Raw genomic sequence first — 20,900 nt, 5'->3', positions numbered from 1 at the left:
AAGAAGATATTTTGAAGAATGTGGGAAACTGAACAGTTTTGGGGCACCATTGACTTCCATAGTATTTTTTTCCTACTATGGAAGTCAATGGTGCCCCAAAGCGGCCTGGTTACAAACTTTCTTAAATATATCTTCCTTTGTGTTCAACAGAAGAAAGAAATTCATACAGGTTTGGAACAACCTGAGGGTGAGTAAATGATGACAGAATTTTCATTTTTTGGATGAACTGTCCCTTTAAGGCCCCCAAAAAGCCCCGGATAATAATAATCTTTAGGGGATCAGTAGGGCCCTGCCCCTTAGGCTCTAATAATAATAATAATAGACTAAGTATAAATGAAGTAAACAAGAAAACGTGGGACTCTGTTTTGAAATTAAACTTTCGTTACTTTTATTTTGGCAGACAGCCTGCCGTCAGCCATTGCTCCAACCGGAAGCTGAGCAGATCAACTTCAGAGGATATCAAGAGGTCGCTGAGGAGTGTGGGACGGTGGCGGACTGTGTTAATGTCTGCCTACTCATTAGTAAGGTGCGTGTCCCCTGTGTCCGCTTCGGTCGCCCGTTTAGGAATGCGTCCTATGGCCCTGGCGTTTGTGTAAATCGTGAGGAAGGCGCGTTTGGAACGAGTTTGCTATTTTCGGCGCTTGCGCTGTCATTTTCACCCGTCGGTTGCCAAACGTCGGAGCCTGCGCCGTATTTGTCGATGCACTGATAGCTAGTCAGCTAGTTAGCAGGAGAACTAGCCCATTCGGTGGCTAGCCAGCTCGAACTCTGAGCTTTCATTACCGAGAACTCAATAAATTCAGCTTCTTCAACCGGACCGTCATCTGTGCGTATCCTGGTGTGTTAGCGAACTACTCGATCAGCAAAAAGGGTGAGTCGAGGGGGGCAGGGAGAGACCGACGGAGGCGCGGTGAGCCAGGAGCGGCCGATGAGTTCAGACCAGGGCGGAGAGCCGCAGCTGCAGGAGGAGGCTGAGCCGGGACCAAAAACCCGTAGGGAGGACGAGATCACACCCGGGACCGGGGGAGACTCAGGCGTCATGGTGAGTCGGGGCCTCTTCACCCCTCCCCAACAGAACGATCGGTCTCTGGCCGGTGCCCTTCTTAAAAATAGGGTCATAGGAAGTACGATCGCTCGCTATATAAGGCCATCGGTCGGTTCACACAGCCTGCAAGCTCTGACATCACCTAAATTGCAACCATGTTGTTAAAGACGCTTCTTGTTGTCAATGACAGGATGATTCATTAATCTCGTAGTTGGCCCGCTTACAAAAGCCATTTCTAATCTGCGGATGAACTTTGCATCATGTTTGTGGTTTAAATATTGCGGTGTCGCACACACAGACGACAGTTTACCCAAAAAAAGCAATTTTCCTCACATTAGTGTTGGTCAAAACCCACATGAACACAAAAGATGTTCTGCAGAATGACAGCAGCAGTCCCTGTTCGCTTCCACTGGGGAAAAAAGATGCGATGAAAGTGAATGGAGACTGAGGCTGTCAGTCGCTCACATCCTAGCCAATATACGGGTTTGTTTTGTAAGATGGATCCAGAAAATGTTCATCACAAACGCATTTGCAGAAGTTGTTTATACAAAATTTTTTTTTTTCTGTGTTGAATCTTATAAAACGTGTTATGGTTTGTGCTGTTTGTTGAGATATGTTAATAAACTGAATTCCTTACAACACAAAAGGTTGGTTGTGTTTAAGGAAGCTTGACATTTTTGGGTGAACTGGCCCTTTAAGACTGTCGAGCATGACACGAGTTAACCGTCTAAATTAGCCCTCATGCTAGCGAAGAGACATATTTAGCAGTTTGTTTGTTAGTTATAAATGAATGTACACTTTGTTTTTTAAGGACACTGATTTTAGTCAAATTAAACAGTAATTCGGCAACATCCATTCAGCGGCCTGCTTTCATAAGCTTATTCACGCAGTCACATGACACACGTGAGCTCACGGAGTTAAAACCGACCAGAACAGACGAGCTCCAAATAATGTGATTATAACATTGACTTGTAAAGGTTTTCCGAGTAATAATTAGCAAATATATGTTCCAGCTTGCATAGTTGTTGTGAGCCGACGTCCTTCTCCTTAAATATACCAAACATTTCCTGCACTTCAGGTCGGGAGGACCCGTAGCGACTGAGTTTTTGACAGAGTGTCTGCTTTAGGCCAAAATGATCTCCTCTTCTGGCTGACATCCTCCAGAAACACTTAATTCTAGTATCTTAGAGGGTCTTTTAGTGGTGTTTGTGTTACAGGCGCACAAAGCTTAACAGCTGTTTTTGATAGTTTGTGTGGAGGATGAGGGTTAGGAAGCCGGTGGCTGCTCCCAATGGCGCCCCCGTGGCCATGTGAAATGAGCAGGTATGAATTATTTTGGATGCACAATTTGTAGCCAAAATACTAAACGTGTAATAAATTGTACGCATGAGAACCTTTTACATTGCACCTGCTTTAGTAACTTCCTTTTAAGTGTTAAGACTTTAGATGCATTTAACCCTCATAGGGTCTTTTTTGACCACAAATGATGTTTGCTAAAATTAAAAAAAAAAAAAAAAGTTCTCTTTGTCCAAATAGCTTGAAACTTTGTACAGTGGTTAACGCTTTCTAGATCTACAAATAATTGTTTTTTTTGAGTATCTTGTTTTTATGTTAGTGTAAAAAAAAAAGTCACACTCAGCAGGGCTCTACAGCACGAGCGTTTCGCTCGCATTTGCGCCTGAAAATAACTGCGTGCGAGTGTGAAGATATTTAGGCGCACTGGTGCGAGTGACCCGATCGATTCTCATGAATACAACTATAATACAGTTGGAAAAAGTACACCTCCTAAAATGAACACACTGAACAAGAGTTATGTTTCACACTGCTTTTCATGCTTTCATTCAAAGACGCTGCTTCAGTCAGCAGAACAAGTGCAAAAGACGTGCGCGATGGACTGCAGTTCAAAGATTGTTTACAAGGTGAAACGAGACCGTCTCATGCTGCTGATGTTTCAGCCAAATTAACTGGAAATACTACATTTGGATTTTTGGAAATTAACGTGGGCTTGAGGGCAAAAATGCCACCAAAAATTAATAAAAACATTTTACTTTCGCTTTTAAAGTAGCAGCATTTCGGAGGAGGCAATTGCTTGAATGGTGGGTGGGTTCATTATTACTCTTAATGAATAAACACAACAAAAAAAACAGAACAATGACAAACTCACTTAAATATGCTTTTACATTTCGCTTTGCAACCAAATCTTCATCCGTCGTCATTCAGAGAAGTGAGGTGAGATCTGACTCCTGCTGCGACTCTCCTTCGGCTCGCTGAATTGATCAGATGGGTTCAGTTTTTAACTGTATCTGTTCTCTAAACTAAATTATTTTTATTACTATAAAAAAATCTAAATGGCGGTGGGGGCGGTGCCGCGGTCACGGTGGGCAAGTGACGTAACGGTGTTGAGGCTGAACACCAGTAACATCGTCGAGCGCAGCAAGCCTAATATGTGTAAGTTAAGTAATATCACGAGTATACTCCTGTTTCTCGAGTGTTGGCGTGATTGCAAATGTGATTCTTACTGATCTGACTGAAGTCCAATAAACAAGCTGATATTAAGTGACCAAATTTTAGCCACAGTACTGTCTGTTTTTGCTCTATTTTGTGAAAATAGTTTCAAACAAAGCCACACCAGAACTGTTGCGCATCTCCTACTGGCGGTAAATGTAATACATTTATTTTCATATTAACACTTTACATAGACTGTTTTTACTTAAAATATCAAACTTTTAAAGTTTAATTTTTTTTTTTTTTACATATTTCTAAATTCAAAATTATATTTAAAAACATTCGTACAACATTATTTACCCTTGAGCAGCATTTAGCAGTCTATGTAAATGGTAACAGTCTGATTAGGTCTTATTTTTCTAAATTAATTTGTTTAACATTTAAAACAAATTTTCTATTTTAATCATAGAAATTGACGAAATATGATGCATACATTTAATAAGATTAGAAAAAAAAATGCTCTTATAATGGTAAAGGCCTGTGGAAATTAATTTAAAGGGGCAAATATCGGCATGTAATAGGAAAGTTAGTGTCTGTTATTGATCAGAAAGTGCTCCCAAATTTTTGACTGTGTTCCTAAATTTTTTTTTTTTTTATTAGGAGCACAAATGCTCCTAAAGAAAAATGTTAGCGTAGAGCCCTGCTCAGGGTGTTTGGGGTCTCCAGAGACCCCAGGCAACAAAATGTAATTTTTTTTAACAAAATATTATTATTATTTTTTTTTTAAACAAATGTAATTTTACTCTTTATTAATGTTTTTACTTCATATTTGTGTAGTTTTTGGGGGATTTATCATATCTTTTAAATTTATATAAATAAATATTTTTTTGAATATTTATTTTTATACAAAAACAGCTTTTTATGTAAAATTCACTTTATAAAAGACCCACATTTCTAACTTTCATTCATGGGGATAACATGGATAATTTCACATGGTTTAGTGTAGGATTTTTGCCCATCTTTTGGAAAATGCAGTTTTAAAAGTAAAAAACTAAGTGAATTTTACATAAGCTGTTTTTGTATAAACCTATTTTAAAAATATTTTTTAATTTATTTATATAAATTTAAAAAAATATGATAAATCCTCCAAAAACTGCACAAATGTGGAGTAAAAACATTAATAAACAGAGAAAAAAAACAATTATTTTGTTACAAAATTACATTTTGTTGCCTGGGGTCCCAAAGACCCTGAGTGTACACCCCAAATGAAGACCGCACAAGTGTCCAACACACAGATATTTTAGTTTTGATAAGAGGACAGTGTTGAATGGGGTTTTTCTTTTCTTTTCGTAATTTGTGTATGTCAGATCTTTTGAAAGTGTGGTTTTCCACAGTGTGTTAAAATAGAATGAAAAATGTTAATGACCTGTTATTACAACAGTGTTTTCTGTCACTTCATGATAATGTGTGTGTGTGTGTGGGGGGGGGAATTTGCAATTGAAAATTGTAAAACCCGGAGTGGAGCTGGAGCCAAAACGCTCTGCTTTACTCACATATGCTGTTCCAGACCGGCATGCAAATATAAATTCTTTAGCTTATTTTTTTTGTAGGTGGAAATTGGAGAAGAAACCTACAGACTATCTAGCCAGGTTCTGTCTAAAATGCAAGTTACTTAATATTATTTATTTATTGAACTGTTATATAAAAGCAAAATCGCACTCGCCATTGTGCTGTTGTACCAGATATCAGCTCGTCCTGTGAAAGCTAGCTGTTGTTAGGATGAAGTGGTGCTGTCCGGCAGGTTTGAACATAAACAGTCCATCTTTCCCTGCCTGGCAGCAGGATGCACCGGCAGAGGAAAACTGACGGTCTGTTGCAGAAACTTGATTGAAAGGCCTTGTGACCAATGGGTAAAATGGTAGTTTTGGCTGTTTGTGTGTTGTAGACTTGAGCCCATGTGCTTCTGCTCACCTTACGTTGCCTTTGTGTATATGTATTGACTGAAGGTGTTGACCGAGGATGAAGTTTAGTCCATTCTCCCAGCAAAACAATACTGTTCCTTCACATTCGTTGAAGTAAAGGACCAAGTAGATTAACTTTCTGTGCTTCTTTTTGAGAGGAAGAACTAAACTAAATGTGTTAGCACTCTTGATATGCTGCAAAGAGAAATCCCAGCACAGTGTGTATATATATCTGTGAGAAAGGTCCCAATATATGTTGGGGTATGTTAACATTTTCAAATTATTATCGTTGACTGAAGTACCATCTATCATGTCTGCTTAAGCACTTGGCTTTTTCTGTGGGCATTTTAAGTTGCTTTTGAGGGGAAGTGAAGTGGTGTCAGGGAAACGCAGGTTAAGTGGGCTCATCTGTCATTGCTCTTAGTGTCACTCAAGACATGTAAACAGACCTCAGTGTCATGGGAACGACACAGGAAGCATTATAGATCTCATGTCTATAGAAAGAGACCTAAACGTTTTAAATCAGTCTATAGGGCCCTTGAGTGAAGGATGTCAAGATCCTCTAAGCATGCTTTTATTATAAAATGTCTCTTGAATACTTTAAAATAAATCTTCCAGTTAGGGGTGTGCGATATAACGATTTTTGATCATGGACGATTAAAATGTCTCCACGATCTGCTTATGAAGAAATATCGTAGTATCGTGCTACAGTGCTTTCTATCAGTTGCAGTTCCAGCGCCTCCGTCTCCGTCACGTCCCATTTTAACACAGCGGTAGAGAGCAATATTCGCCGGACACTTCAATCCACAAAAGTTCATTATTTCATGTGCCTTGCCGGTTTAACTTTTCTTTTGTGTGCTGATGCGCTGTTCTGACATGCGTTTTTCAGAACGAGTACACGCGAAGCGCTCAGGCACTAAAAGCCTGTCAAACCGCCTGATTACTAAGTTATCTTTAGAGTCCGATTGCTCTAATACTGTCAAATACACACAAAGTTTACATACACATAGTTGGTTATGTCTAAAGTGAAAGTAAACATTTGAGAGAAAATTGGATGCGTGGCTGTATATTAGAGACACGTGCAGGTCTTTAAAGTGACAGAGCAGCCTAATATTAACCATGCGGTCGCTTGTCATTAAAGGGATAGTTCACCCAAAAATGAAAATTCTGTCATTATTTACTCACTGTAATGTTCTTTCAAAACTGTATTAATTTCTTTCTTGTGCAGAACACAAAACAAAATATTTTGGAGAATGTGGGTTAACCAAACAGTTGCTGGTCTCTATTGACTTCCATGGTAGGAAAAACATGTGGACCAGCAACTGTCTGGTTACATTCTTCAAAATAACTTTATTTTCAACAGAAGAAAGAAACTCATTAGGGTTTAAAACAACTTGACAGAGTAAATTATAGCAGATTTTGGGGGGGTAACTATCCCTAATTATCCCTAAAGAGAAAATCAGCCACTTCTCTTGACTGAGAACTTTAATACATTAGCTTTATTAAGAATCAATGTATAATTTATACAGTGAAGTCTAGTGTTTTATTTTTATATTTGTTCATTTATTTTTTTTACTTGAATGCTACTGTTAAATACACCTACTGTAGCTGAAAAAATAAAGCATTTTATTAATTTAATTTGTATAATGTGTAGCCTATATTTTTCTAACAAAGATAAAATAACGACAAAGATTTTTATCTTCGCCACTTTGGCCTAAATGTCTGCCATTTTTTTTTAATTTAATTTTATTTTTTGTTATTTTGTAAGGCTTTGTTTTTAAAATAGGGAAATTAGTTTGGCTGTAATGCTCAGTCATTTGCAAAATAGTAAAAACAACATGAAGAATCGTGATAAAATCGTGAATCGTGATTTTCCTGAAAAAAATTGTGATTATGATATTTTTGGTCCCTACTTCCAGTTTAATGACTTCATTGCTTTTCCCTCTATTGTACTAAGGTCACTGCGAAAGGAGCTGGTCTGAACCCTAATGCCAAGGTGTGGCAGGAGATTCCTGCAACACAAAATGAAGCTCCTGTGGATGGCACTGTGGCCTCCCCCTGGTCCCAGAACAATACGGCTGAAGGTAAAGTGTATTTTCATACATTCTTAATCTTAATCACTGTGCAATGTGTCCGAGCATATGTGCTAACCATAAGACTGTTATGTATAATCTGTTGGTATCTTTTTTTCTTTTTTTTTTGTTAAGACTGTTAGTTTTGGGAGATGAAAGGTTATAGATAATTAGCCTTTTCACTTTTTTTTTTTTTTAATTCCATTCAGTTTAATTAAATGTTTTTTTTTTTTTTTTAGCTCTTTTCATAGTACATATACCCCTGGTTTCACAGATAAGGTTTAAACCTAGTCCCAGACTAAAATGCATGTTTGAGCTGTTTTAACTGAAATCAACTTGCACTGACATATCTTAAAATATATCGGTGCCATTGTTTTGTCTCAAGATGCACACCAGTGATGTTTTGTTCTTGGGCACATTTATAAAAACTACTTAAATGTCCTAATTGAACTAAGGTGTAATCCTGACTTAATCTAAGCCCCGTCTGTGAAACCAGGCCTTGAACTATCATTCAAAAGTTTGGGTAATTTTTGGTAAGATTTTTAAAAATGTTTTTGAAAAAAGGCTCCTATGTTCATCAAGGCTGTTATTTTCATAAAAACAATAATATTGTGGAATATTATAATGTAAAATAAATTATGCTTATTATAAAATATAATGTATTCCTGCAATGATAAAGCTGATTATTCAGCATCATTACTCCAGGCTTCAGGGTCACATGATCCTTCAGAAATCATTCTGATATGCTGATTTGGTGCGTAAGTAACATTTCTTAATTTCTTAATTTTTTATGGAGACCTTTGAATATATGGTTCAAGAACGGCTTTAAAATCTAAAGTTTTTAACATTATAATTGTCTTTGTGGTCCTTTGACCAATTTAATGCATCCTTGCTGAATGAAATTAGTCCCAAACTTTGACCGGTAGTGGCAAAACATTTGTTGAACTGCTACAGATTAGCAGATTTTTTTTTTTTGACATCCTACAAAGGTTTCAAAAACAAATGACGGAGGTAAATCAAAATATATAATGTATATATGTGTATAAAAAAAATTTCTTTTTATTTATCTCTGTCATTTGTTTCTGAATTGATTTAGATACCACTATAGGTAAACAGTACACGCCTGGCTTCTCCACTCTCGAGGACAACAGCTCCTCTGGTACTGTAGTAGGTGTGGTGAACGGTATGGACCCCCCTGACCAAAGCTTCCCGGTTTGTGAGCGCACTACAGCAACTAATGGTATGTGATGTTCATAATTGTGAAATATATGCATGTGAACTGCATCATGTTAGCAAGATAAATGGCCTAAATCCATCACTGCTATCTTTTATTGATGTTTTCAGTTCGCAAACATGGTCATACACTTTCCTTTAATGTTTACACACACACATTGTTTCCATGCAGTGGAGTCCAAACTCCCCGAGGAACAGCCCGTCTCTGAAGAGACTCTGCGTGAGTCTCTCAAAAAAGAATTGGAGTTCTGTTTCTCCAGGTAAGTGCAGGCCTGTAATGCGATGTAAGCTTTCAATTTAATGCAACTAAGTAAACAGCATTTTACAGCCACTCTCCTCCAATCAGCTGCGTTTACTGATGCTCCTCTTTCATCCCACAGGGAGAACTTATCTAAGGATCTTTACCTAATATCTCAAATGGACAGTGACCAGTTTGTCCCCATTTGGACTATTGCCAGCATGGAAGGAATCAAGGTCCTCACAACTGACATGGACCTCATCTTGGATGTCCTGAGATGTACGTGCCTGTTTTGCATTTTACATCTACACTTGAATTTATTTTTATTTAGTCAAAGTACACAATTAATATTGCTCTGACCACCCACAGCATCTCCTATGGTCCAAGTTGATGAAAAAGGGGAAAAAGTACGGCCAAATCACAAGCGTTGCATTATCATTCTGCGAGAAGTCCCTGAAACAACACCTGTTGAGGTAAACAAAATATTATCAAGAAATAGAAGCTTGGGATATTTTGGATATCATTCAATTCCTCTCATATGTGTGTGTGTGTGTTTGTTTTTTCTCACCAGGAAGTGGAAGCCTTGTTCAAGAATGACAACTGTCCCAAGGTAATAAGCGTGGAGTTTGCACACAACAACAACTGGTACATTACATTCCAATCAGATACAGATGCTCAACAGGTATGGATTTCTACTATTATTTGGAGATTCAACAAATTGCTTGCCCTTGGATTTGAAACTAATTGTTTTTTGCCTCCATCCAGGCATATAGATATTTAAGGGAAGAAGTCAAGACATTTCAGGGAAAACCAATCATGGTAAGTTCTATTCAAAAATGTGACATACATTTTTTTCAGATGGGTTCTTACCTTTTTGCATTTCCTATTCTCAGGCCAGAATAAAAGCCATCAACACATTCTTTGCGAAGAATGGTTACCGCAACCTGGACTGCAGTGTGTATCCTCAGCAATCTCACACTCAGTCACAGTACAGCTCCCCTCTCTTCATGCAGCCTGTTTACAGCCCCCAGCAGCAGTACCCGCTCTACAGCATAGTACCTCCTACTTGGACGCCATCTCCTACTCCATACTTTGAGACTCCCCTGGTAAGACTCGTTATTTTGACTAAGGATACACCCTGATACAGTGCTTTTATAGTGCCCCTATTATGCTTTTTTGAATATTACCTAATATCTACTTTTCATGTAATGTTTTATATAGCTGTTTGTGAATGTAAAAGGTCTTTGAAAGTGCTTGAAATCAATTTTGTGAAAATTATAACACGCCCCTCTTAGTCCAAGTATATTTGTTTTGGAATATTATTTTACAATCAGTTTCTGAGTGTTTTCCATTGCGGTACTTTGGACATTTGAGCTGTGACGCTTTCTGTGTCCGAAATGAACATTCTTTATAGGGGTGTGTGATTTTGATCGTGGACTATTAAGAGGTCTCCACGATCTGCTTTTGAAGAAATATCGTTGTGTTATAGTGCTTTCTGTCAGTTGCAGTCCTGTCGCCTCCGTCTCAATACTGTGTAGTACAAAGCGACATACATTCACATCACATGTTAAACAGCGGTAGAGTTATACTCGCGGAACACTGCGGTTATTCACAATCACAAAAGTTTATTATTTGCATGAGTTTTAAAGCCTTGCCGGTTAAACATTTTATCTGCATGCTGGTCTGACAGTGACACATGCTTTTCGGAGCGGATACACCCGAAGCGCACACACTCTAAACTTTGTACAAAACGCAGTGTTTGACAGGCTATCATTCGCTTTTTATTCTGCTAATACTGTCAAATACACACAAGGTTTACACAATCAGTTAAGTGTAAAGTGAAAGTTAAACCGTTGAGAGAAAATCGAATGCGTGTCAATATATTAGATGTGCGCATGAGCCTTAAAGGGACAGACAACACATTCTGCAACTTGTCCTTAAAGGGATAGTTCAACCAAAAATTAAAATTCTGTCTTTATTTACTCACTCTAAAGTTGTTCCAAACCTGTATTAATTTCTGTCTTGTGCTGAACACTAAAGAACACATTTTGAAGAACGTGGGTAAACAAACATTTACTAGTACCCATTGACATCCATAGTGTTTTCTTTCCTTCTATGGAACTCACTGGGGACCAGCAACTGTTTAGTTTCCCACATTCTTCAAAAAAAACTTGTGTTCAACAGAAGAAATTTATTCAGGTTTAAAACAACTCATACGGTGAGTAAATAATGACAGAATTTCCTTTTTCTTTTTCTTTTTTTCTATTTCTTTAATACAGTAGCTTTAACAAGAAACTCATAAATTAGTATTTTTATATTCATCCACTTTGTCTGAAAGTCTGTCATTCTTTTTTCTTTTATATTTTGTTACCTTGTAAGGCTACTTTTTTAATATATAGGGAAATTAGTTTGACTGTACTGCTCAGTTACTGGCAAAATAGTAAAACCAACATGAAAAAGATTCGTGATCAAATCATGAATCGTGATATTTTTGTCATATCGCCTACCCCTACTTTTTAAGAATATTATGCATAATATGTAGAGTTAGTTTCCCCCAAGGGGGCGTTTTTCCCCAATCTACCCTAAATTCACAATTGTGTCTTATAAAGTCAGAATTTTGATATATAAATTGCAATTCTGATTTTTTTCTCAGAATTGCAAGCTTATGTTTATAATATATTGTATATATTCTGACTTTAGCCACAATTATGATCCATATAATCCTTATCATATAATCCTAAAGCTGCAAACGGTTTTAATATATGTCCAAAATTAATGTACAAATGATTCTGTACCTCTTCCGGGTTAAAATGGATGCAAATGCAATAGGAGGATTAAAATGTTAAGCACTGAGGTCTTTCATGACGCTCCATATGCTGGGATGTTAGGTGTTGAATTTGGTGTTAATGAAAGAGTGGGAACCCTGAATATGGAAAAGCCAACTCCATCGTTACTCTTTTTACCACTGTTTATGAAGCGCTGAGGAACACTCTGGAGCTGACACTCTGTAAGCGGTAGACCAATCACAATTGGCTAGGCCATCTGACCATTCAGAGCAGAGTAGGCTTACGAAAAGGAGGGGGTTAGAGAGACTGAATCTTCGAACAAAGTGTTAAAAGACTCTTTTAGAAAAGAGGTGATGTGCAATGTAGATTATGAGAAAATCAGTGTTTTTTTTTTTTTTTTTACATTTGATGCATATAAACCTGTTGTAGGAGACCTCCAAAACAAAATTTAGGAACCTTTAAAATAGCATAAAGGCCTTTCCGCACGTTAAAAAAATAAATACGACCTCCCCTTATGTCAAGCATGCTTAAACACTGCCTCCGAAACTTTCGTCCGTCATAAAAAAATTCGGATCAGGTTCGATTTCTGAATTTTTCGCGTCCGTGGCACGCATTTTGAGAGACGTTTTGACAATTCAGAGCCAGCAAACGCCAAAATCCTGAATGCCATCTGACAAGTTGATCCACGTCGTCTACAGCACAAAGCAGCAGCACTGTATGACAAACACAGTGCGGAATACAAAGAGACAGATTAGACAGATTGTGCCAGTAGCAAAGCATCAAACTGAGCCACTGACATCCTGAAGTAAACTTTGAAACGCTCGGGATAATCACGCAGCTCCTTAATGAGGTGGATCTCCTTTCTCTCTATATGCAGTCTTGGGATTGGATGGACCCAATATTTAGAGGACAACTAAATCATGCTCACTGCTTGAAGACTCCATTTTGTGTAGTTTTGTGAATTTTTTTTCTTTAAGTGACATGCTGTGTTTTCCACAGGCACCTTTTCCCAACAGTGGTTTCGTCAATGGGTTTGGCTCACCTGGACACTACAAAACTGGCTCAAATTCTCTAAACCTTAGCCGTCCCTTCAGCAGGAACCGGTAGGTTAAGTTAGGCCCTTTCATTTTACCACCTGTTTATTTTGCATTAATTAACTGTATGGCTCTAACCTCACTATTGAATGAACAGTCAGCTTCTGGAAATTAAAAATCCCTTTAATTTTCTCCATGGGTGGGGGGAATGATTTTTAACGATAACTTATAAACCTTTAAAGACAGACAAACTTGCCGTCAGCCACGTTATTTCAGCTTATTTATTTTTTAAAAATAATGTTTAGTAGTGGAAAACTATATTACCTGTGATTTTTCACATACAAATCTGTTTCAAATCAGTGTTTGTGACGTTATGATTCAACTTGTGTCTGGTTGGTTTGGTTCATGACTCGTACTGTAACTTTAAAAAAAAAAAAAAAAAAAAAATGAATGAAAAAAATTACTTCTGGGACCCAGTCACTAAAAAAGTGGGCATGCACTGTTGCACTTTACTGTAAAGGAAAATGAAATCTAAAATTTGCATTCCCATATTTGTTTCAAGAAGTAAGAAAGTTTCATTCAAGTACAGTTTTATTTCCTGTAGCGTAAGAATGTAGGCAGTCACAGTAGATCACTTTGATATTGTTTTACTGTTCCCACAGTGTTCCACTCTATTCAAGAAAGAATGTAATAAATGCCTTCAGGTACAACTTCAAAAACTTCAAATATCATGTTATCAACAATCATCAAGCCATTCTTACTGTCCTCTCCAGACGGCTAAAATACCAGCTTGGGTGTTCAGCTCTCCAGCTCAGAAAACTAACACAATGAGTTGAGGAGGGTTGTAGGAAGAGAATGAATGAATGGGGCGACAGTGATTATCGACTTAATCCAAACCATCTTTCAATCACAAAATGCATATTATGCAACCTCTGTCAGAAATAGAATTACTCTTCCTTTATCAGTGCGTCTATTTCACTCATGCATTTGTAATTTCATTAACTAACATTTTTAAGTTTAACATTTTCTTTTATTTTTACTATATTGGTGCTCAAATCATCACACTAACAGCTTTTTATGTTGAATGATTCACTTGAGCAGTGTTCAAACATTGGTCTCTTATTAATAAACATTTAATTAAGGGCTGTCAGAGATAGCGTGATTTAATTAAATTGTAGTGAATGCAATTTTTGCATTAAACTTGTGTTAACTATAAAACGTTGACATTTTAATAGATTTACAGCCTTAATTTAAATGCCTGAAGTGGGTTTACTGCAGTGCAGACAATAAACAAACAAAAAAAAAAAAATTGGCTCGGATACTACTGTAAGCTCACTGACGGGAAAGTTTTTTTCCATTTTTGTTTTGGAGCCATTGCATGCTGCCTGTAACTTGAAAGACCATCATCTACATCCACACTTGCACATGTTTGGTAAAAAATGTTTGTATGGACAGGAGAGACGGAAGCAAATCTCATGTGGGCTTTTGTTTCTTCTTTTTGAGTAGGAACCACGTGAAGCCTCAGACGAGGGCTAATGATGGACTCTCTTCCACTGTGTCCCCGGTGGCTCTTGTGGATGGACTGTCTGGCCTGCACAGTCCCCAGCCTCCCTCCAGCGGCGGGCCGGTGCTGTCATCCACCGAGCTCAACTCATCTTTTCCACACCTAGTTTCCAACGATCTAACTGATGATGGCACCATGGCAGGACGTGGAAGGTTTGTCTGGTTTTCCTTTAATCGTTTAGTTTAATCAAACTAGTGCAATTGTGGAGTGTTTCATCTTTTTGGAGTTTCATTTTAATTTAAATTCATTCTGATTGCACATTTAATAAATTGTTTTAATCTTTATTTCAGGAGAACAACGTACAGAGGCACTCGAAGGCGGCGAGAAGATGATCGCACAACTGTAATTTCTGTTTTTGTGTTGCTGTTTACAATTAAGACCCCTTTCTATTTATGCCCTCTTAATCATTTTCTTTTTTGTTTGCACAGAGACCAGTTCCCTTGTCTCAAGTGAAGGTACCGCCCCCCAAGTTTGACCTGGCCGCCTCCAACTTCCCTCCACTGCCTGGCTGCTCTGCCAGTCCGCAGGGGGAGCCTGTGCTGGAGAACCGCCTCTCTGATGTTGTACGGGGCCTGAATAGGGAAAAGGTTTGTTGCTAAGATGATATCATTTTCACATCACTCAGACTGGTTTTGTTTTGTTCATTGCTTGTTGTTTTGTTCGTCTCCAGCAGCAGGATTCAAGCAAAGAGTCCGCTGTGAGTCCCACAGGCCCAGACTCAGAGGAGACCGTCTCCAGGCCCACCCAGCCTGTAGCCAAGATGACTGCTCATGTTCCTGATCCTGTGAACTCCAGGTAAGTGATTGTTACAAATGGCTGGCATTCTAAAACTTGTTTCTATCAGTGTTTGAGTTTTGCTACTTGTGTTTTGTAGCTCCAACCACCTGGAGAAGAAACCGGAGATTGTGGAGCCTCCAGTCTATAAAGAGACGTCTGTGACCTCTGCTCCTGTCGCAGCCGCGCCGCCCACCCCTGCCCCAACAGCACCTGGTCCAAAGCTTCAGCCCAGCTCGGCTACGCCTGCAGCCCCTCAATCTAACACTGCCCCCTCCAGCACCCCGGCACTGGTGAGTTATAGCTTCCCTCAGGCTGATGATTAAATTTAGACTGGCCGAGTAGTCAGTAGTGAGTGTCTTTAGGGGCTTTCGCACTGGAGGAACCTTTTCATAGTTCCTAGGACTATTAGCAGAAGTACTCGGCTCACAACATCAAGCGCAGATTATGTCACTTTAGAGTTTCTATCAGGCGGTGTGAATACAACCAGGAAAATGGACCAATGAACCTCATTGGTTTGCCTTACGGAAGGTCAAACATGCTGAGTAACACACGAATGAAACCCCATTGGTTCTCGCATGTCAAGTGAACATGCTTGAGCTTCCGTTTACGGTTTATCACAACTGGATGTGTGAGTTGATGAATGTTTATATTTGATTAAAGTTTTTTATATATATATATATATATATATATATATATATATATAATACAGGAAAAATATTTGTCTTTTTAGCTAATTAATCAAACATATTATCAATGTACACTACCATTCAAAAGTCTGGGGCTTGATGTATTTTTTGTTTTTGAAAGAATGCTCACCAAAGCTGCTTTTATGTGATCAAAAATACAGTAGGATTTATGAAATATTATTAAAGTATAATCTTAATAGTATAAATAAATATATTCTGCCAAAACCCTCTATGGTTTAACATTTAAAAGCAAAGAAATGAAGACAGTCATAAATATTAGTTTTGTAATTTGTACTGTTGATCTGTAAAATTTTTTTTTTTTTTTTCATCCAAGAGAACAATACTGTTTTTGTAATAGTGATGTTTTTATTCATTTGCTTAATAATTCAGCTTTTCATTTCTTTACATGTAATTTACATTAGGGATGCACCGATATCGGTATCAGGCCCGATACCAAGCTCATGTACTCGTACTTGTAAAAATACCCCTGATACCAAAGACCGATACCTCACGTGACGTAACTGACAGAATTTTCCGTGCACAGAGACACCGGCGGCAGCAGCAGAAACAATGTCAGCCTCAGAGGTGTGGAAATACTTCAGAATTAATGATGACCACACACACATTGTGAACTGCATGCTTTTAATCACAATTTGTTATCGATTAATGAAGGCGGGATAGGCGGAATCGCGCTGAATGACACAGACCAGAAGCGCTCCCTCTCTCGCGCGATCCCAGTTCTCTCAGACAGCATGTGATCAGTTCTCCTCGCACCTGAATGGTCAAATGCACACATAGTTGTCAAAATGTCCATGGTGTGGAGTATCTCACGTAAATACAGTCGGTTATGGCTTAAGTGGACGTAAACATTTGGGTGAAAACAGGATATGTGTCAGTATCCATGGATTCGGTCTTAAAGGGACCGTAGCCTATATTTGTCATTAATGTTAATAAAACAACAAAAGATGTTAAATAAATGTATACATGATAAATAAACCTACTGTATCTGAAAAACAAGTTTATTTAATTTGTAAAGTATTGTATTGTTAATTTCTTTTTATATAACAATTATATATATTAGTAATTATGCCCTCTGAAGGTTATTAATTTTTGTTCTTTAAGTTTGTGACAAGCACATAAAAATGATTACTTTTTTTCATTAGAGTAATAATAAAGAAGCTGTCCTACATTCATTAGTCTCACTGTATTGTGCTTGGAAAACTGCAACATCAACAAAAAAAAACAAAAAAAGAGCGAGAGAGAGAAATTAATAAATGTATAAGCATTGGTTTCAGCAAGTACCAGAAAAAAGTATCGGTACTCGGTCCTTAAAAAATGGTATCAGTGCATCCCTAGTTTACATGAGCAAATATTATATCAACCCCCTCCATCTACCTCAAACCTAAAACAGACATGGATAGACAAAGTCTTTTTTACAGCTTTCTGAAGTTCTTTAACCCATCCTTAAATACGTCGATCAGATGCGTCTCCCAGTACTTGAAGGCTAATGCTAAGTGAGAAACCTTCTAATTCTTCTCTTCTTCTCTTCAGGAACCTCGCAAGCTCAGTTACGCTGAAGTGTGTCAGCGACCACCGAAGGATCCCCCTCCTCCAGCATCCACTTCCAGCCCCAACAATGCAAGTGCACAGCCTCTGAGAGAGCTGCGTGTCAACAAGGTGGAGGAGCAGCCCTCCAGCCCTGCAAACAAACAGGATCGGCCTCAGGAAACAGGGGGCAACTGCAAGGCCAGGGAGGGCCGGCCGGCCCGTGACTCCCAGGGCTTTTCTCGCAGCAACGGACCCCCCAGAACCAGTACGGGGGGATTCAAGCTACGAGAGCAGCAGAGACGCCCTCCCTTTGGCCATCGTGGTTCCCCCCAAGGAGGTTCCAGACACACTGGAAAAGAGCAGAACATCCCCCCCATATCGCCAAAGTAAAGACTCTGAACAGAAATCCTTAATGTATGAATATTTACACACACATATATATGAGATATATATGTAAATACATATATAAATATATATAAAGAGATGAAATATGATATAAAAGTCAAAATTTAAAATGGTATTCACCTCTCCTGCCTGGAGCACTTCCAGAGGAAAAAGTCTCAAGAAGTGACAATGCACAGACTGGGGTATCCAGGCAAAAATGGGCATCAGAAATTGGAAGCAGTTGTTGCTTGCTGAAGGACGCCATCAAATAGGAAAAAAAAAACATTTTATGCTTCTAACTTGACAATGTCCCTTCAGAATGTAAATCCATGTGAATTTTTTTTTTTTTTTTTCTTCTTGAAACGAGGGTGGCCTCTCGCAGCCCTGCTCGAGAGGTGTGAAAGTGGGCGGTCTGATGGCCCTGATGGTGGTCTGCAAAGAGCATATGCACTAAGAAAAGGAACATGCATAAACGATGTCATGTACCTATACAAAGATCTCACTTTGACATGCAATGATTCATCTTTTTCTTTTCTTTCGTTTTCGGTTGCTTCATTTGCAATCACAGGACACTGGGCGTTCGACCCCTGGGGTAGTTTGACCGTGTAAATGAACATTTCTTTGGAAGGATGTGGTTTGCTTTAGAGTCGATTCATCTGGGAACTAGATCCCGTGTAGAATATGTGGCGCGTGCTTGAGAGTGGATTATTTCGCAAGTATCTTTAGGGCTGACAGTGCGATTTGGTCTGGAGTTTTGCGTTAGTTTGCTTGACATACTGTAGCTCGTGATTAACTCAGTAATGGGCACTCGGATTTACTTACGATCAATTTTGGAGCCTTGTTAATGATTAAAATATATAGCCTACTGTCACTTCATGAAGTCAAAGCCTGCCAATTATGATGCTGTTATGTCACTGATTTGCTGATGGGTGATTTTTTTTTTTTTTTTTTTTTTTTTTTTTTTTTATGTTATGTGTGATTTGTCATTGTTTTTGTGGTTAGTTTGAGTAACCAACAGCCTGTGAATGATAACTTTAACAGTTGGGTACATTGAACTCATGAACTTTGTGTCATCTCAGATTTGTCCATTTTGTTTTTGTGCATTCTTCTTCCTGGACTGCTTTGAGCATGCTCAGATATCCTGATTATCAGTCAGGCTATGTTTACAACAGAATGATAGTGGTTTGGGTTAATGCAAGACGGAGTCGAGAATCATGATCATTTAAGTGGATCGTTTCTGATTTAGAGGGTTTCCTGTTTTCATAATCAGTATATTCAGAGTTGATTAATTGGATGGAGCTGTTGGTCATAATGATGATACAGGTCAAGCAGGTCTGAAGTTAGTTTCTATCCATTACTGTTGAGATGATGATAAATTATGGTTACCACTGTTATATCAAAGTTTCTTAAGGCACATTTATCACCATCACCTCCTTGTGTTTCAGTGAAAGAAATCCGGAGTTTATCACCTATTGGTCATTCAGAAACCAAATCCGCAGTACTGGTCTCTTTTGGAATCATTTTTATGATGATTTATGTGCGAATTTAATGCCCAGAGTGGGTTATCTGGCTCAGGGGTGACATGTCTCATCTCATTCCTGTCACTTAAATTTATTTCTGGTCTCACATTTATATGAACTTCCAATTCGGTCGTTTCATGCCGTTTTATAGTTTCAAGAAGATGAAATTTAAAGGAGAATTGAATGTTAGATGCTTGGTATGACCTGAATGTGTCCTCTATGAATTGTAATACACACCCCTTATTTAAACAACTACATTTCTTCCCTAAACAGAGCATTCTGACTGTTTGATAAATGGCAATATCTGTGCAAAATCCTCTCTTAATGATTGCTGCAAGGTTTCTTATAGCTTTGCTATTGTAACGTGACTGTCGTCATTGCTATGCCAGTGTCAGCGTGTTCTTTTTGATGGGGCGGCGTGTGTTTGGGTAATTAGAAATTGACAGTTGCTTTGGTAGATGGTACCTGATAGTGACTAAGTTGGGATTATGAATAGCAGGGATGCGTTCACTACAAAAAAAAAGTGCTGTGGTGAATTGGTGCTGTTATTTGAACGTTTAATCAGGAGGATACAGTATTGCTGTTCAATTCATTGTAAAGTATTGCTTTTAAAAATTGATTTTTAATTTATTTTAATTCTGCTGTCCATCCCCCATGCAACCCCTTTGTCCCTTGTAAGTTTGTTATCATGAATATGTACAAAAAAACATTGGGAGAGAGTCACATTTAACATATTTGTATAATAATTTTTTTTTTGGAGATTTCTGCAGAGAAAATACTTGATGCATTTACTAGAGGCTTAGTAATGCGGTAAATAACAAATCACTGGGGCTTTTTTTTTTTTCTTATTTTCATTAATGAATATGAGCAGCTAGTGGTTTAGGATAATGAAATGCACTAACTTGTTTAAAAAAAAAATCTTATTGTTATGTAATGTGAAATTATACTAGGAGCATATGGTAATGATATTGATGTTGACAGGCTTGCAAAAATCTACAGAAAATAGCAAATTTCTCTTTAATGTTTGGGTTATTACTGTTAATTGATTTAGGGGTTGGTGTGGCAAAGGGAAGAATTATATAACAATGGATTGAAGTGAGACACTAAATTCTAGCTGTCTGCATAAAATGTCACAAAAAGAAAATAAATTATTTTGTTTTGGCCTTACACTGGACTGCTTCGTTGGCTGCATTATTTCCACTTTGTTGTTGAAATGTTTTGTTGCCTTTTGTCTGGTTAAGAAATTTATAGTCAATACAAAAACATTTACGGATCATTGATTTGAGGGTGATTAGTTAGTACTTAGCGAAATAGTAATAAACTCACTATTTAAACAATCGCAGCCATTTCACCCTGTAGCCCAAGACTGGTTGCCCACTGAAGCTAAACAGGTACTTGTATCTAGATGGGACCTCCTGGGTTGCTGCTGGAAGAGGAATTAGTGAGGCCAGCAAAGCGGTGCTCAACCTGTGTGGATCATAATGAACCATTATAGAGATGGGGACACAATACTGTAAAGGCAGGAACACACCAAGCCGATGCCGATGAACTAGTGGCAACGAAAGCAGACTGCGGGGTTGGCTCACGTCAGGCAGCGTCTGGGTCCA

At 38.2% G+C, this 20,900-nt stretch overlaps 1 protein-coding gene across 4 annotated transcripts; it reads left to right on the top strand.

The window, feature by feature from the left end:
- Nucleotides 1-448: 448 nt before the first annotated feature.
- Nucleotides 449-20,460, top strand: LOC127504757 (la-related protein 4). 4 transcript variants are annotated; one of them, XM_051879724.1, is made up of 18 exons: nucleotides 449-1,042; nucleotides 2,893-2,964; nucleotides 7,409-7,535; nucleotides 8,620-8,763; nucleotides 8,929-9,016; nucleotides 9,137-9,273; nucleotides 9,364-9,467; nucleotides 9,566-9,676; nucleotides 9,760-9,813; nucleotides 9,888-10,100; nucleotides 12,780-12,883; nucleotides 13,477-13,518; nucleotides 14,321-14,530; nucleotides 14,669-14,720; nucleotides 14,807-14,965; nucleotides 15,052-15,173; nucleotides 15,253-15,445; nucleotides 17,393-20,460. In XM_051879724.1, exons 1-18 carry the CDS (start codon nucleotides 929-931, stop codon nucleotides 17,777-17,779), a joined length of 2,433 nt encoding a protein of 810 aa, XP_051735684.1. In that variant the 5' UTR covers nucleotides 449-928; the 3' UTR covers nucleotides 17,780-20,460. The 4 variants fall into 4 exon arrangements, with proteins under 4 accessions (XP_051735684.1, XP_051735683.1, XP_051735686.1 ...); XM_051879723.1 differs by having other exon boundaries at nucleotides 450-1,042; nucleotides 15,049-15,173; XM_051879726.1 differs by lacking the exon at nucleotides 2,893-2,964 and having other exon boundaries at nucleotides 452-1,042; nucleotides 15,049-15,173.
- The last annotated feature ends 440 nt before the right edge of the window (nucleotides 20,461-20,900 follow it).

This window comes from Ctenopharyngodon idella, chromosome 22, assembly GCF_019924925.1.
Source record: "Ctenopharyngodon idella isolate HZGC_01 chromosome 22, HZGC01, whole genome shotgun sequence".
In the NCBI taxonomy this organism is placed as follows: Eukaryota; Metazoa; Chordata; class Actinopteri; order Cypriniformes; family Xenocyprididae; genus Ctenopharyngodon; species Ctenopharyngodon idella.
The sequence above is the reverse complement of the archived record's forward strand: the minus strand, read 5'-3'. Positions and strand labels throughout refer to the sequence as shown.

Coding starts and splice junctions, on each gene's coding strand:
- LOC127504757 (XM_051879723.1), top strand. CDS start 929: ATGAGTTCAGACCAGGGCGGAGAGCCGCAGCTGCAGGAGGAGGCTGAG. Junction 14,531..14,668: donor ACCATGGCAGGACGTGGAAG/GTTTGTCTGGTT, acceptor TCTTTATTTCAG/GAGAACAACGTACAGAGGCA. Junction 14,721..14,806: donor GAGAAGATGATCGCACAACT/GTAATTTCTGTT, acceptor TTGTTTGCACAG/AGACCAGTTCCCTTGTCTCA.